This window comes from Neophocaena asiaeorientalis, unplaced genomic scaffold (assembly GCF_003031525.2).
Source record: "Neophocaena asiaeorientalis asiaeorientalis breed wild unplaced genomic scaffold, Neophocaena_asiaeorientalis_V1.1 scaffold241, whole genome shotgun sequence".
Lineage (NCBI taxonomy): Eukaryota > Metazoa > Chordata > Mammalia > Artiodactyla > Phocoenidae > Neophocaena > Neophocaena asiaeorientalis.
In genome coordinates, this window is record NW_020172287.1 from 1373767 (window position 1) to 1391732 (window position 17966).

General features: G+C 53.3%; 1 protein-coding gene across 1 annotated transcript in view; it reads left to right on the forward strand.

Annotated features, from left to right (window-relative positions):
• Positions 1-17966, forward strand: part of ADAMTS2 (ADAM metallopeptidase with thrombospondin type 1 motif 2) — a 238445-nt gene that overhangs the window by 148882 nt on the left and 71597 nt on the right. The window contains exon 6 of the mRNA XM_024765086.1: positions 17663-17746. Coding sequence (XP_024620854.1) covers positions 17663-17746 — 84 coding nt within the window. The remainder of the gene's footprint in view (positions 1-17662; positions 17747-17966) is intronic.

Sequence of the window (17966 nt, forward strand, 5' to 3'; positions counted from 1 at the left end):
GGGGTCTCTTTGTGGCAGACCCTGGGCTGGGACGTGGGTCCTGGTGTGACACCGACATTTCAGGTTCATCAAATATCCACGTGCTCCCCTCCCTTCCATTTCCCAGCCTCCCTTGCACCTCATTTTTGGGGCTGTGTGGCTAGTTTTAGCTAACAGCCTGTGTGGAAGGAAATGACGTAGGTCACCTCTTGGCCAAGGCAGTTGAGAGCCAGTGTGTCCACTCCCTCTCTCTCTGTCCTACCACAGTGACCTTGGAAGTCACATGTCCCAGTAGCTGCAGCCGCAAAATGGGGCAGGGCCGCCCAACCTGCATAAGCCTGCGATGTGTGCAAGGAAACACACACCAGCCTTTACTGTATTAAGCCACTGAAATGTGGTAGATTCTCTGTTAACTGCAACACAGCCCATCCTATTCTAATACACACAGCTCCTGTCCATACACTACAATCAGCAAATGTTTACTGGGCATCAACTCTATGTCAGCCGTGAAATAGGGCCAATGTGGGGAACAAGGGGCCCAAGTAAGAGGGGAAGTTGGAGGCAAGGAAGGCCCGTCAATAGAGGGACTTGGATGTGACTCTGAGGGCAGTAGGAAATTGCTAGAGGTGCTACTTCCTTCCAACATTAATGGGCAAGGCATTTAATGCCCTTTTTTTCATAGGAAAATGGGAATTAATCCATCCCTCTTTCCACCTCAGACTCTCGAGGGTCAAAAGGGTTGGAAATATTTGCTGAGCATTTCGAGAGAGCCACCTGGATGTAGAAGGGGTCTCATGGTGTTCAGAACCCTCCCACAAACCCATTCAAGCACCTCTTTCGAGGTCCAGTTTCCTTCTTTTCTTCCTCAAGTCTAGAAAAGTAACATTCTTTGTTTATTAAAATATGCTATATTTAACATGTACCGTATACTATTTATGATGGAAAATTAGAATATATTCATATAGGTTTGTGAATGTTTTCTCCTATCAATTATTGCCTAGTACTTCATTTTAATGATGACATAACATTGCACCACGTGACTGTAGCATACTTTTTAGGTAATTGATTATTTATATGACGCACGTAACAAAATTTATTTCCCTTTTAGATGTTAGTTTGGCCACTAATAGTAATGAATATCATTATAGCTGAAACTATTACTCATCCTTTACTATTTCCTTAAACTAAGTTCCTAAAAGTACAATTCTTGGTCCACAGTTATGTGCAGTTTAAAGTTTTCTGTGTCAGAAAGCTTTCTGTTCATTTTCACCTATTCATGTTCCATTGAGTAAATGCCCATCTCCTCACCTCTTCACACCACCAAATCCTTTTTAGCTTTGGCAGTTTGATAGCTACAACAGGGATATACTTTTGTTGTAAGTATTTGATGGTAAGGAGGTCCCATTTTTATATATATATATTAAAACAGTGATCATCTTATATTTTTATGATTGGCCTATTCATGTTCTTTATTCCACTGGGACTTTAGCTTCTTTTGTGTTCATCTGAAGAACTGTTATATTAAAATAGGTTAATTTTTTGTCTGATGTTTGTGTGGGAAATGTTTTCCCCAGTTTTGTTGTTTGCCTTTTGTTTTATTTTGTTTGGGGTTGGTTTGTTGATGGCTTACATTTTTGTGTGTAGTCATGTCCTGAGATCTTTTCCTCCCTGGTTTTTCCCTTGGGGGCTGTCTTTGGCATTTCATGCCCTCTCCAGAAGTTAATCTTCTTGGAGTTTCTTTCTGGTTGCCCCCAACAGTGACTCCCATGGCCTGTTGTCAGCAGCATCATTTCCCAAACCCCAGCCCTCACTGACCACCTGACGATTCTTGCTGTGCATTCAGCTGCGGCAACCCCACACCCAGAATGTCTCCTGGGCACAAAACTCCCGGGGCCAAGTGCAAACTGAAAATGTGGTTCTCTTATTCAAAGGGCAAGAAAAAGTGTCATAAGAGGTACCTATACAAAGCCTTTTCCTTTCGTATACAGTCTTTCAACTTGTCAAGATTTTAAAATTTTCTATTTATTATCACTCTAAGCGAAGAAAAATTAGGATTTTTAATTATAATCATGCATTTTACCATTCATCTTTATATTGTACAAGGCCTGTTTTAAATGCAGATATTAGAACATTTAACCAGCATGGGGAATCACCAAAATTAAACAGATTTGTACTTTATGGCTTGTGCCCGAAGGGTGCTGCAGGCTTACCAGAAGTTCAGACAAAGCACCAACCAGACTTAAGAAGGTTGGGAGGAGGAAGACAGGCCCCCCAAGGAGTGGAGCCATGAGGGAGCACTCCCTGAGGGCCCCCGGTCCTGGCCAGTGATGCAGGGCGTGCCCCCGGGGCCTGACAGCTGCCTGTCCTATCTCCCGACAGCTGCCACTGAAAGAACACAGGGCATCTCCCAGCCCCAACCCAGGTCATGCCCTGCCCCAAGATGCCCCAGGGCACATGTGTCCACCTGACCCTCCCTGCACCTGCATGCAGGCCCCTGTAGTGGTCACTGAGTGGGGAGTAGGAAGACAAGAGCCTGTCCTGTGGAAGTGGGACCACGTGTGAGCCAAGGCTTCCCTGTCCCAGCGGATTTCACTCACAAAACACAAATTCAAAGATAAAATAATGAATTTCAAGATGGTAACCACAGAGCGTTAAGCCCAAGTGCAGAGCCCTCCTGGGCGTGGGCCCTGGTCACTCGCCCCTGAACCCAGGAACCTGAGCCTGTGCTTCCTGCCTCAGGCCCCATTCTTATGGCCCATCCCCATCCTCTACTCATCTGGAGTCTCAGCTCAAACCTACCACCGCTCTCAGCTCTCTGCCCAGATGAAGAAAGCTGGTGCCTTCTGAGCACTGAGGCCAGGCTGTGGGCTGAGGCCTCATCCCTTGGGGTCTTCTGCACTGATTTTTACCTCTCATACACCATAGCCTTGAGATTGCTGGCAAACCCAGGATGAGGCCCTGTGTCCTGGGCCCAGGGTCCTTTAACCGGGCCAGAGAAGCTGGGACCCCTTGGGGAAGGCTGCCGGACAGCCTCATCCACATGTTTGAGGGAGGAGGGGTCTCGATCCCACCACCAGTAGGCTGTGAGGATGGAGCGGGGAGCACTGGCAGATGTGCGGCCCCTCCAGCCATGCTGGCTCCTCCAGGGCCCATGCCCCACACTGCTGCTGGGTCCCGCCTTGGTCCCCTACTTAGGTGTGCCTCTCCAGCGCTGGCCACCCCCTGCCGCCATCCCGTTTCTGCTCCTCCCGAGTCTTCAACTGTGGCTCATCTTCTGACCTTCACCAGGCTCAGTTCTGAGGACAAGGAACTCCCCCCTGCCCGGGCCGCCCTCTGCACTGGGAACTGCGGTCCTGTTGACCCCTCTTCCTTGGAAACGGGCTTCCTGCCTAGCCTGGAGCTCCCAGGCTGGGAGGCAGTCAACACTCCTGAATGTGCCTGCTGCTGACTCTGATGCCAGCCCTTGAGCTAGTCTGTGCTTTCAAACTCAGTGCTGTGGCAGTGCAAGCCTGGCACCCCAAGGAGCCATGCAGTGACGCAGCCCTCATGTTCGCGGCACCTCCAGTTACCTTGTCAGGCGTGGACAGTGGGTCAGGTGAATGGACAGTGGGTCTGGGCTCAGGTGAATGGGAGGCCAGGGAGGAATGCCTTCGGGGAAGACTCAAGAGCCATTATTAAAGTAATATGTTTACAAATGCACTTTAAAAAGTAAAACCTATTCATGCCAAGACTTCAAGAAATATAAAACTTAGGCACAAGACTAGTGCTTCCTATATGGCTTATAGCATTTAACTAAAGCATTAATTTCAATCCTACACTTCCCTGAGCAACCAAAGGCCTTGGTGGTTGCTCGGGCTCTCAGGATCCATAGAGACCTAGCACTGCTGCCTGACTGAGCTGCTGGTCCGCTTGCACTCCTTCTAGATGTGAGACAGGCCAGTGTGTTGGGTGATGACCTGCCCCAGAAGACGGCTCTTTGCTCGTGGGAGCACGTCCTCTCAGCAGGCCTGCCAGAGGCTGCTGAGGCCACGGTACAGATGTGAGGTGTCTCCCCCTAAAGTGCCACTTTTTCTGAATGGCAAGCATTTTAAAACATCAATTTTATATGAAAGTAAACTGGGACATATTACTGAGTTAAAGCAAAATTCGCCTGAATTTTTCAAGATAAACTGGAGCATCTAAAGCAGGGTTGCCAAAACTATAGCCCAAATCCGGCCCATCATCTGTTTTTGAAAATAAAGTTTTATTGGGACATGGCCATGCCATTCATTTATGAATTGTCTATGGCTGCTTTTGTACTACAAAGGTGGAGCTAAGTAGTTGGGACAGAGACCATACGGCCCAAAAAAATACTATCTGGGTCTCAAGAAGTATTCTCTCTCAGGGTGTAAAGAAATCTTCTACTTGCTTAGGGCTCACCTTGAGCTGTGGCCCCAGCGCTTTATAGTTGCATTTGCCTCCCACTGTTGTCCGTGCACACGGGCATACGTGTTAGGGAAGCACTGGGTGTAGAATGAGGACCAGCTTTGGAGTCAGAAGCAGTTGCATCCTAATCCTGGCTTTTACCTACCTGGCAAAGTTCCCGCCTTGCCCTCAACTTGGTTTCTTCATCTTTAAACCTCCCGCACACTCTGATCCATAAAGACTGGCACACTCACACCCGGGTACCCCCCGGAGATAAGCTCCCTCTCTCCCTCTTCAGGCCTCTGAGCCCTGGCAGCTAGAGCAACCCTTTCTTGCTGGCCATTGCAGGAACCTCACACGTGAGCTGAGCTCCACCCTCTGCCTGCTCAGACCCCAGCCCACCCCCACCCCAGCTTTGCCAGCTGAATGGGTCTGTGAGGTCACTTTGGGGATTCTTTTTAAAGCAACCGAGTGAGCATTTTAAAACAACATAGTAAGAGGAGCAAGATTTCTGGGCCAGCAGATCTGCCCCTCCCACCTGGGCTAATTGCTCATGTTCTGGAAGAGTTTCTGCCCCCACCCCCACCCCAAGCATCTCTTCTGTCAGGGGCAGACACACTCCTTAGGCTCATGGAGAACATGAGATCCAAAGGGGCTTCTGAGCTTTCAGAGCCGAGGCCATACCCTTTGACCCTTCCTAGTGTGGGATCAGTCCTCTGTACAGTATGTTCTTAAACATTTTTTGTTGAATGATTTCTGTCTGTGCCAGGATTCAGATATTTTCCCTCTTTTCTTTTCTAATTTAATCCAGAAATTGGCCTGGGCTCACCAAAGCCTTGCCAGGATTTGCAAACAATCAGAGGCACATGGGCTCCAGTTCTCATCAACTTCCAAGAATGCTGGGGACACGTGGTGATGGTGGGGAAGGCAGTGACAGGACAGGAATGTTTTCTGCTCTCTCGGTGGTGATCTCGTGAACTGGCCACAGAGCTGCAAACCCGCCAGGGGGAAAGCACAGACCCAAGTCCCATTTACGTGTCTCTGGCTCTGGTTCCTGGGGAAGAGAAAAACATCTCTGAAACTGGACACTAAAACTTGGTTCCCTTAAGCTGAAGGGAAGCAAGCAGCGCTCCTGGGGCAAGAGAGACACATTTGGGTTTGGGCCTGGCTGTAGCAAAGGATGTGAGGATGCGGAGAAAAAGTTCCCACTGTCATACGGCAGCTCCCCAGGCCCCAGGGTCTGCTGGTGCTGTGGCCACAGCCGGACGTTCCTGGCACTGTTCCTGTTCCTCATGCTTGTCCCGCTGGCCTGAGAGCATGGCCCTGTGTACCACCAGAAAGTATGACTATCAGGGCCAGCAGTGTGTGAAGCTGATACAGTACTTAGAAGAGGGCAGCGCTCTCAGATGCTGACAGGAGCCAGGCAGAAAGCCTAGTCAGGGTGTCCAGGCTGTGGACAATAGGGAGTGGTGGAGACTGGGGCGACAGGAGAGGCTACACCTCTGGAGATCCCCTCCTGGGTTCCATTCACTTGTGGTCATTTAGGAATAAACAGGCACACTCTTGTGAGCTCCCCACCCCACCCCACCGAGAAGCTGGAAATCCAGCTTTTACAGGAAATCTAATTACTTTTCAACGTTGGCAACAAATTGAAATTAAGACCTCACACTGCACTAGTGAATCAGAACATGACTGGCCGATCAGAGGTTGGATTGTTCCTTCAGGCCTAGAAGAAAGGAAGCGACTGCCTGCCCTGCCCTGCTGTATGCCGTGATGGGGGATAATTAGTGCCACCTCCTAGGGCTGTTGTGAGCATGGCTTGAGTTAAACACCAGAAAAGTGCTTAGTGGCACTCTGGGCACATGGAGAGCATGCCTCAAGTGTGAGCTGTCCCCGGTCATGTATTTGCTCCTTGGGCGCTCTCAGAACCCTGGTCTAAATGGGCCCCACTCTGGGCACTGGGGTGTAGAAGCAGGCAGTCGTGTTCCTATGCTCAGAGAGATTGGAACACGGGAGCAGTGGGGAGCAGGGCAAGGAATACGTAATTTCATCCTGGTTAATATGCCTGCTGATCATGCAAGTACCACAGGGTCACAGGGAAGGATGCCCCAGATGAGGGCCCCTTGCGCTGCACCTAATGCAGAGGCAGAGTTGACCAGGAGGAGAGCATGGTGTAAAGGCTCAGCGACATCTCCACATCACAGTGCAAGATTGGGCCCGACTGGAGTGTAGGGTGCTTGGGGAGAGGCAGGAATGAGGTTGGCAAAGCCTTCTGTGCCAGGCTAAGGGGCTTGGGATCCACCAACATACTGTCAGGGGAGTCATGAGTTTGCTTTGGAGTCTAAAGAGACAGAAGCATCTCTCTTAGGGAGTTTGGGGTTCATGCCTTTTACTATTGGAAATGCCTCTCCCTATGGCCTAAGAGGCTGAGTTTTCACACATGCTGGCCCCAGGCAAGGAGGCACTTATATGATGGCTCTACGTTGCCCCGGTGGCCCTGTGAGGTTCCCTTTCCTGGGTAAGGTCACTGAGGCTCAGAGAGGCTGGGTGGCACAGGTAGGGTGTGGAAGATGAGACTCCCATATCTGTGTGGCCTGGGTGCGAGTCCTCTCCCCGCTGCCCACGGCCCCGTCTTTACCATCTATGACTCTCCTGGCTCTTCCCCTTGGCTTCTTCATCTGTTGTGTCTTCCTGTTCTCTCTAGGGTTTGCTCACCTACCCACCCACTCATTCACTTAGTGCATGTCTCTAGAACACCTGCTATGTGCCAGACAACAGTTCTAGGTGCTGAGAATGTCGTGTTAGCAGGCCTGAGGCCCTGCCTGCATGAAGTCACATTCCAATGGGGATGGGGGTGGACAGTAGATGCCCCCTCCTCCCAGGGATGGTGATGCAAGTGGAGAACGTTCTGCTGGGGGAGCCGAGGCCTGTCCTTACCTCTGCCTCTTCTTCCCTGAAGTGTGCAGCACTCTCCTGCCCCCTGGACTCCCCCACACCTCCCTCCCCACTCTGGGAGGCCCCCTGACAGCTGATGAGGGAAGCCTCAGAGCAGCCTGTCCTTGGCCTCCCTGGGGAGCTGGCAGTTTTCAAAGCAGGAGTGAGAGTCCCCTCCGAACGAGGAGGGCTGGGTAGTGTCACTCCTTGGTGACAGCTCTGGGCAGCTGCAGAGCTTGTCTCCCGCAAGCTCCAGCAAGGTGACAGCCGAGCCAGAAGAGCAGAGAGCACCACTTCCCATCTGGCTGTCCCTCCCATCCAGGTTCCTCCTTGGCTGCCCCCTGTGCTGCAGGAGTTGTAGCTGAGTGACCCTTGAGTTCTCCTCCACTGCCCAGGGGGCCCTTTGTTGGCATGTCTCAGGGGGGTTAGGGGTTCACACAAAGATGCCAGAAATTTAATGTCAGATTCAGAGGGTCTACTTACCTGGCTCTGCATGTTCAGCACCTGGCGACGAGCCAGGCACAGAGTAGGTGTTGAGGAAATGTCTTGTGAATAAACAAATCAATGAGTAAATGAATTCTCATAGAGTGACTGTGGTCCCACCGACTCCCATAAAAAATAGGCTCTATCTGGGACTTCCCTGGTGGTCCAGTGTGTAAGGCTCCGTGCTCCCAATGCAGGGGGCCCGGGTTCAGTCCCCGGTCAGGGAACTAGATCCCACGTGCATGCTACAACTAAGAGCCCACATGCTGCAACTAAAAGATCCCGCATGCTGCAACTCAGACCCAGTGCAGCCAAAATAATAAATAAATAAATATTTTTTTAAAAAATAGGCTTTATCTGTCCGTGGAAAAGAAGTACCAGTAGCATAAGTGTTCTTGTCCCTTCTTCCTTGATGCTCAAGGCTGTTTGTCTCCACCATAGATGCTGGAAGTTTGAATCACCAGGTCATAGGAATGTACAGTTTTAATTTCAGCAGATTTGCCAAATTGCTCCCCAGAGCCCTTTGCCCTGGTTCCCACGTATGCTCACATGGGTGACTCTCCCAGTTTCTCTGAGCCTCTGTTCCCCAGTAGGTAAACAGGGGTAGTAATGCTCACTTGCAGGGTGCAGGAGGTGAAAGGTAGTGCTGTGAGGAGGCACCTGGCACAGGTCTGGGAAGGTCAGAGCTGACCAACGAGGTGCAGCCGTTGTTCCTTCATCCACGACATCTGCCAAACCAGCCCAGCTCTTGTCCTCGAGAAGCTTGGCTCTCTTGGGGACACACTGGCTTGCCTTAGCACAGCCAGAAGGACAAGGGCCTGGCTGGGGAGGTCAGAGCCGAGGTGAGCCTTGAGCTGATTGACCACAAGTTGGCACTTCCGAAGTGGACAAGGTGGGGAGGGTGCAATTCTGTGTAGACCTTCAGCGTGTCCCGGGAATGGGAGGCCTGGAGTGGGACAGACATGGGGGTGCAGGGCAGGGAGGCCTCGGAGGGTAGAGCTGGCCAGAACGGGGGAGCTTGGATTGATCCTGAAGCTTTGGGAGCCAGCTGGGTTCTAGGCATTGAGGATGCAACAGCTAAGGATGCAGAAGAGCCCCCAGCTCTCAGTGGGCACAGACAGGTCCAGTGGAGGGAGGTGGCAATTAGCAGACTAACAAACAAATGAAGGGATATGAGGCCGTGATGGTGCAGCAGAGGGAACGGCCTGGAGGATCCTCGAGCTGCATCCAGGTGAGCCCAGCAAGCTCTGGGGGGACGTCCACTGTACACGCAGAGTGAGTGGGAGGCAGCCAGCTGCGGGGGTGGGGCAGTCCTCATGCCCCTCGCCACCTGAGCCTAGCAATGAGACGGGCCTTGTGGGCTCCCGTGGCCCTTCCGACCCTGAAGTGACCTGGGGCAGGTACTTGCGTGTCCGAGAACTCAGCCCCTCTGCCTTTGGTTCTGGGCTCCCTGTGTAGCAGGGTATGTTCATCCATCTTCTCAGCTGCCTATTTGTTCTCTTCTTCCACGTTTCCGGGCGCCCGTTCCCAGCCTGGGCCCAGGTGGTTAACACACTGCCCTGCCCGAGGACAGAGGCTGGCAAAGACAGTGCAGCTACTCAAACAGAATCTCGTGGTGCGAGGGGCCATGTGCTGCACGCAGGACAGGAGTGTTTCCCACTGTGTTCCGAGGTGACTCCTTACATTCTGGGTGTTAGGAATAGTGAGTACCGAGGGATTTCACTCTGGAGGAGGGATATATTCGCAGCAGACAACTCTGGCAGTGAGCTGTGATGCTGCAAGGAGGGTTGCTCTGAAGCTTGTGAAGTTTTCTGGGAGGCTCATCTTTCCTGGTGAGCCCCTTGCCTTTGCCAAAGGCACAGGTGACAGTGTGAACGGTCAGGGTTTCCTTAGTCTCTTCTGTGTCAGTGCCTGGTAGGCAGGATCCCTCCCTTCTTTCTCATCACGTGGGGGACCCTGGGGCCCTAGTGGCAGTGGGGAGAGACTGGCCTGAGTCCTCGCCATTTTTGCTGTCAGGTCTGGCCCCAGACTCTTTACCTGGACTGCTCCGGTATGCTGAGCCCCACCTGGTCCAGGTCTGGTGCCGTGATGACCCATCCAGTCTGAAGCCTCTCCCACCCCGACCAGCGTATGCAGGAGCTTCTGGAGCCCACACACACCTCTCAGGGGCTGAGGCTGGGGGTGTTCCAGGCCAGTTTACTCCCAGGAACCCCTCCCGTTTCTCACCTCCTGCTAAAGCCACCTTGGGAGGGGACTCTGCTCTTGCAATGTGGTATCATCTTAGGGTCCAAGTGGGGAGCAGGAGCCGTAGCTCTCAGGATCTGTGTTTGACCCTAAAGGTGTGTGAGGGGCAGCAGCAGGGGTGGGGGGCCATAACCCTGGGTCTGACTTCCTGCCTCTCCTCAGCCTCCTCCCCTAACCTACATAAACCAGGGCAGTTGCTTCTCCCCTGTTCCCCTCCCCAGGGACCTCCCAGGTGCCATGGCCCCCCTCCCCATGGTGGCATTTTCCCTCTTTCTTTCCTTGGGTCACATGGTGATAGGGAAGCAGAAGAATATGAATTATAGGAGGGACGAAAAATCATTGTTTTTTCTAATGACATGCTGGTGCCCAGTTGCTCACATCACAGGGGTGGGGTCGTGCTCACAGGCTCTGAGACAGGGATGGGGTGGGGGGTCGGGGAGGATGCCATGAGGTGTCGCCACCAGGGGCCTCCCTGAAGTGCTTCCTCTGGAGGAGACTCCAAGCCAGGCCCTCAGGGCTCTGGTCAGGGAGGGCTGAGGAGCTCGTGGGTGACATCCCAGTGCTCTCCAGGGCCAGGCCCGCTGCCAACAAGAATCAAGATCCCTGCCTTCTCTCTTCTCCTTCCTGTCTGTGCCCTCCAAACTGGCCTTGGGGGGACGGTGGGCTCTAGCCTTTGGCCTCAGATGAGTTATTCTGTGTCCTGCGGCCTCAGCAGGGTCCGTCCTTCCCTGTTCTGCGGCATTATCCCTTTCTGATGAGTTCTCGGGTGATGAGTGGGAAGGTTGGGCCCCAAGTGGTGGTGTGGCTGTTGGTTACCCTGTGGTGGAGCTGGCAGGGAGAACCCCAGGTCTGGGTCACACACGGATACCTGGTGAGTCCCAGCATGGGCTCTGGAAAACAGCCTGGCTGTGCACTGCAATCCAGGCAGGCCTTTCCCGGTGGCCCTGAGGAGAGCCCAGGGTGGGCCCAGAGAAAGGACTCAGGGTATTTGACCTTCTGTCATTTGATGACAGCTCTACTGAGTCTGTGCTGTGTGCCTGGGATTTTGCTGGATGCTTTAAATATAGTGTTGAGGTCAGTCCTCCCTACAGCCTGAGGGGCTAGAACTAGTATTGCCTCCATTTCACAGATAAGGAAGCTGTGGCTCAAACAGGCAAAGTACCAAGCCCAAGTCACAGGGTAAGATGGTGGCCGAGCCCACCCTGGAACCCACGCAACCTGATGAAGTGATGAGGTATGGGCAGCTTCTTGGAAGTAATCAGCGCCAACATGGGCAGCTGTTTAAGGCATCTTTGTTCCTTCATTTGCACAGTAAACATTTGTTGAGCCTCCACCTAGATTCAAGGCACCTACTTGCCTGGGGGTGGAGGAGCCCATCCCCACCCTGGGGACCTGCAGAGATGTCCCCAGGCCCAGGAGAGTGTGGCCTCATGCAGGACTGGGGACTGAACGGTTTCACCTTCGTGAGAGGAGTCACAGTGGGGGTCCTGGGGGCTGAAGAAGGGGCTCCACCTGCCTCCCATTTTTGTGCGCAGTACGTACGACCTTAGTAATTCCTGTCCTGCCCCATTTGCATTTCATGACAGTTTGATATTTTGAGCAGAGGCCAGAGTCGTGTTTGTTCTTGCTTTGCCTATGAAGCATTTGCTGAGAAACGAGTGGTAAAGAAGATCTGCAAAGGGAATGTTTATTCTCACAATGAGACTGGGCTTTTGCAGTCCCGTTTATGTGTCATGAGATGCACACGAATGAAAATACTCACTGGAAGCCCGCAGACTTTCTGCCCCAGGTTCTACAGCACTTTCTTCACCTCCACCTCCACCGTGGCGGTCCAAGCCTTCTCCTGGAGGGCTCAGAGAGACCAGCCTTCTTCCCAGTTATGTCAAGGGTTCCTGGAGAAGCCACAAAGAAAAACGGGCTATGTGCCTACCTCCTGAGGCCCCACAACAGACTCCTCCAGACCTGGCTTCTCCCCCGCAGGGTACTCGGGCTCCTTCTTAGTTGCCAAAGCTTGGCTCAAGGGAAGAGGTGGTAACTTTCCTGAAAGTTGGACGTAGGGGTTGGGAGCCCAGACAGCCTCTCTGCCCCTGCCTGCCTCAGTAGGAGCCCCATGACCTGGACCAGCCCCTCTGTCCCTCCACCCTGGTAGGGGAGAAAGTCACCTCTGCCCAGCAGCCTCAGGGCACCTGCCAGGGCTCAGTGGTTGCCCAGGGCAGAACTCTGCCACAAAGAAAGCAAACTTTTACATTATCATGCAGAGCTTGTGTCCTTCCTTATTGTCTATTCCAGAACAGAAACTTGGCTGCATCTTTGCATAAGCAAAAGGCGCATTACGATGTATTTCCCCAAACAAGAGAGCTCTTGGCCTCTCTGCACAGAGAAGGGCTGCGGCTTTGAACCTTTTCCCCAAGGTTTAAAGATTCCAGGATCAATTTCTCAGACAGGGCTCAAGGACGTTGTCCCTGCTTCCCCTCCTCCTGCGGTCTCAGCAGAGGTGAGCACACAGGCCTCGGGAGGGCAGGTGGGGGTGGGGAGGCACTTGAGCACTTAGCTGGGTCTTTGATCATTACAGGGCATCATGCACCCTGCTGCTGTCACACATTTTGCCCATTTCCTCTTGTTTCATGTTTACCAACGTTATTCACTCATTCACCCATTCAGAACTCTTTACTGAGCACCTACTGTGTGCTTGACACTGCTAGGGACACAGCAGTGACTGAGGAGGAGGGGTGCCTCCACATCAAGTGCATAGTCCAGTCTGGGAGCAACTACTTTAAGGGCTCACTCTGAAGGGGACAGTCGTGCTGGGGGAGGAGGATGAGAAACCAGAGGGCACTGCAAGTGCAAAGGCCCTGAGGTAGGGATGGGCTCCCTGCGTAAGGAGCTCACAGGTCAGTGACTGGACCATGGTGAGCAAGGTGAGGGCAACCTGAGAAGAGGGAGCAGGGCTTTAATTTTATCCCAGTTGCAGTGGGAAGGCCCTGTGGTGGCGGTAGGGGGAGGGTAACTGCCCTCCTCCTTTGAAATACATCGATTGCTCTTTGTTTTTTCAAATGCTCTTGTATGGGAAGCAGCCGCATAGCACAGGGAGATCAGCTCTTGGTGCTTTGTGACAGCCTGGAGGGGTGGGATAGGGAGGGTGGGAGGGAGAGAGATGCAAGAGGGAAGAGATGTGGGAATATATGTATATGTATAACTGATTCACTTTGTTATAAAGCAGAAACTAACACACCATTGTAAAGCAATTATACTCCAATAAAGATGTAAAAAAAAAGAATCCCTGCCAATGCGGAGGGCACGGGTTCGATCACTGGTCCAGAAAGATTCCATGTGCCACGAAGCAACTAAGCCCGTGCGCCACAAAAAAAAAAAAAAAAAAAAGAATTCAGAGACTGGAGAGGGAACTCCAGGTATGAACCATAGCACAAGAAGCAGGAGAGGGCAGCTGGCTTCCGAGAAGGCAGAGCTGTCAGGAGTGAGGGTTCCTGGAGGAAAGTAGCTGAAGTGGAGCTCAGAGAAGCCAGCCAGGCCAGCTTAGAGAGGGCCCCAAGTGCCAGGGTGAGGGCTGAGGCCTGTTCCTGAAGGCACCGGGGAGCCATTGAGGGTTTCAGGCAGAGGAAGCAGGAGGTCAGACCTTTTCTGAGTGGTGACCATCGTGAAGAATGACCGTGGGGGAGACACGAGGTGGGAAGGTGCTGCTTCCTTGTCTACCTGTGGAGGAGATGGAATGGGAGTCAAGGGACGGGCGTGGGGGGAGTTGGGAGGGAGATGTTTGGAAGCTGCCTTCTGTCTTTGTGGCTCTTTGTGCTATGTCTGTTAGCTCTCTGCTTGGCGGAAATGTTGTAGCTGTGTCCCTATTATGGAGGCAAGTGTTTTCCTGGGCATCTTATTCCCGGGGGTCTCTACACCACAGCGGGCCCTGCTGGCTTCTGGCCTCACCGGCAGCATTCTGTGGAGAGTGGGATGCAGCTGGCCTCAGGGGGCTATGGCAATTTCACAGCCCCCTGAAAAGTTGGCGTGGCCCTGGCGGGGCAGGGCAGGGCCCACTCCTCAGCAGAGCCAGCCTCCTCCACGGCCCACAAGCCCTGCATTCTGCCCTTTCTGTTCCTGATGAGTGGCAACGTGGGGATTGGGAGCCAGACACCGGAGGGGAACCCGTTTGCAGGTGGGGGGATTCTGCCACACCACCGTAATGAGCAAGAAGACGTCCCAGGCCACCTGGTCACTGTGGGGGTCCCACCTGCTTGGGAGGGGGCTGCAGGGGGCCGGGCCTCAGGTGAGGCCACCGGGAGGGCTTGTGAGTGGGAATCCAGGTTGGGAACCACCCAGAAGGTCCAGCAGTTGCCAAGAGGTGCCTGTGTGTAGGGCGAGGCTGGGGCACACCCAGCTGGAAGCCCTTCCTCCCTAAGAGGAGCAAACTGTGTGCAGCTGTGTCCCTGTGTGGAAGGGCAGAGGCTTCCTAGGAGAAAACAGTGAAAGGTGCACCACAGTGGAAGGCTACCAGGGAGGGCAGGGCTGGGGCATCTTGAGAGCAGGCCTGGCCTCCTTGCTGGCTATCTGCTGGGTGTGCTCCAGACGTGCCTTTTCTAGCTCCTCAGTAGTCCCGGAGGCCCAGTTGGTCTCTGAGGGCAGAGTCAGGGTGCCCAGCTCAATTGACAGGAGCTGGTGGCTGATGGGCAGCTCAGAAGACAATGCTTCCCCAGCTGGGCCCTCGCTCAGCAGCCTGACACCCCCTGGCTCTGACTGCCTGGCCCTCACCCCCAGCAGGAGGTGGGCCTCTGCCTCGCAGAGTCCAGCGCCTGGTGGTGGGGATCCTAGGGTTCTGGCGCCCTCCTGTCTCTCGAATCAGGAGTCAGGGTCAGACCTGTCCAGCATCCAAGAAGGACACAAAACCCCTTACCCGAGATGAGAGTGGCTGCCATCGGCCCCAGTGGTGGGACCAGGAGAACAGGAGGATCCTGGGCCCCGATGGGCAGGGTCTGGGCCAGGAACTGAGAAGAAGCCCTGCGTCTCCTTCCTCCCTTGGGGACCAGCCTCAGCTTCCTCATCTCTCAGGAGGGGCTGACACCCCTCCTTCTGGCCTCAAAGGGCTGTTGGGAGCATAAAATGAGGTAATTCTTTGAACTCAGCCCTGAATTCCTTCCAAATAACAATCTATCCTGCCACTGTCCCTGGATGCCCTAGGCATAGCTGGGAGCCAGACTCCATTTCAGCTCTCTGAAGCCACCCCTCCTTGACAAGAACCTGTCCCCTCCCAGGTCCCAGAGAGCAGGTTCAAGCTCTCTGTTTTCATCTTCTTCCCAAACATCGGGGCTGTTTTTACCCTCTCTGCCCCGCCCCGGCCCCCCACTCGAAGCATGACCTGGGAGTCAGAGTTGAAGGGAGTAAAGTGAAGCTGGCCATTCACTCCTGTCTCTCTCCCCTCTCTCCTCTCCTGCCCGCCGTCCCCCAACTCAACCCCAGATGCAGCAGGACCTCCCTGTGTCACTGCCTTCTTCCTTTCTACACCACGACTATCAGTCAAACTCCATGAGCCAAACTGGCGAGGCTCTGCTTGTGAAAGATAAAGCAATACCGTGGAGACAAAAAAATCCTCTCTCTTAAGAAAAAGTAGTTTTTAGGGCTGTTGTTTCACTGTGGACCAAAAAGTCTAGTTTGACCCTCAAAAGTGGGCAAGGACCTCCGTGTTTAGGGGGTGTACACCCGGTTACCGTGACCTCGTGGGAGGCTGTGGGGCGATATGACTTAGCAGCAGTGACTAATACAGTTTTCCTGTTTTCACCAACATCATTCCATCATGCATGTGCGGAAGTCTAGTCCTCACAAAGCTTTGTGACATGGAGACTGTCATTCTTGTACAGAAGGGAAGGTCCGGCAGGGGTGAGTTAGCAGAGCCTCCCAGGGCTCCACCTTGTCAGCTGCAGGTGTCACCTTGCCTGGTAGGTGGCTCTCAGTGCCAGCGTCCACCCTCTCTAGACTCATGCACCCAGTCACAGTGACCATCCCGTAGGGCTATCAGTCGTCCCTTCCCTGCAGGAAAGCCAGGTCAGGGCAGAGAAACAAATTATAATTGGAAGGTAGATTTGTGGGCAGGAGGCTTCCGGCAGGGACCGCACTTAGGGCTGGCTGGTGGCCTCCCTGGACCCCACCGTGCACATTAGCTCTGCCTTCCCATTGGTGCCGTCTCAACACACAGCAACGGTGACAGGAGCCACCAGGCTCCTTGTCTAGCATGCCCCATGTGCCTGCTTGTCCCATCCATCACGAATTGATTTTCCTTGCTAACGCTCAGATTTCCCATAGGGTTTTCCTGCTGTTTATAAGGTAGCAATTACCATTGCTCAGATAGAGATTCTAAAAGCTGGGATTCAGGGGGAGTATGGCACTGGCCTGAGATGACAGAGTGGGCTCTGGGAGGCACACTTGGTGGGGTCTGCCCTCACAAAGGGTAGGTCAGCAGCCTCTGGGCTCGGTCTGCATACAGGGAGGGGTTGCATGGCCAGTTCGTGCCTCTCCACTGAGTGATGGTATGAGTGGATCTGTTCTTTTGACGAGTGTGTCCTGAGTATCTGCTGTATGCTGCTGCGTCCTGGGTGCTGGAGACATGCAGGGAAAATACAGGTGGCCATGCAACTCACAGTCCCTTTGGGGACACAGAGAGCTCAGGAAGCAATGGACCCTGGTGCTGGCTGGGAAGCAGATCAGACCTGGGGGCCCTTCCAGGAGGAAGCAGCCACGAGGCTGGGCCTCCAGAAGAGTAGGGTTTTGTCAGGAAGCGAACGAATGAAGTGGGTGGCAATGAGGCGGCCGTTTCAGGTAAGATCCCGAGAGCGCGTGAGGGTGGGAAGGAAGGCTTTGTCGGCCCTGAGCCCAGGGTTAACCTGACTAGTGTTTCCAGAAATTCGTGCTGGCTGTGCTGTGGGGAAGGAAGGGTTCCTCACCTTTCTTGTGCAGTGGACCGCTTTGACATCTGGTGAGGCCCCTGGGCACCTGCACCAATAACGTTTGTAAATGTAAAATATTAAATACATGATAATAAAAGAGTGAAGAAATACAAATGAAGCCAGTAGTATGAGTCGCAGTTATCAAAACAGAACACAATTTTGTGATATAGCAATATCTGTTCTTAATTAAGACATTAAAAATTAGGTCTGTTGGTGTGTCTAGAATGACCCCCCTTTCCAAGTTGTGATGAGTGTAGACGACATTTCACAACCACCAGCAGCAACTGAGGAGTGATTTCTGCCAGTGACAGTCCCGGCATTGCCCCTGCCACTGGGGTTTGTGGCCTGCGTTCTCCCTGAAGGAAAGGCCATGTTGCATTTACAGTGGTCAGTGTCCCCATCCCAGTATAGGCTCCAGGTGGAGAATCCCTGAGTTGGTGGGAGGGGCTGCTGAGGAGGGAGTGGCAATATCCTGGCAGGGGTTAGAGGGAAAGGAAGGGATGGATTCAGAGTTGGTGGTGATGCCCGGGTATAAAGTGTGGCAAAGAGGAAGGAGTGGGGCTGGGTCCCAGGGTTCTGGCCTGGGGCCTAGCTGGGTGGTGATGCCATTTGCAAAGCCAGAGCTCGTCCTTGGGCCTGTGGTTTCTGCTGACACGTCCCTGATTGTCTTTCAGGTCAATGAAATTTATCACGATGAGTCCTTGGGGGCCCACATCAATGTCGTCCTGGTGCGGATAATCCTTCTGAGCTACGGGAAGGTGAGTGGGCGCTGCAGGCTGGTGCCTTCCAGACACGCCAGAGCCCCCGCCTCTGTGGGATGAACGGGGCCCTCCAGTGAGGTGCAGGCCAAAACCACCCTACCTTTCCCTGGCTGCCCTGTGGTTCCTACGAGAAACAAGGAGCTTGTGAGCCACGGCTGCTCTGCTTTCAGCCTCACTCCTTTCAAAATTTAGGTTTTTTTTATTTTAAGAAGAAAAA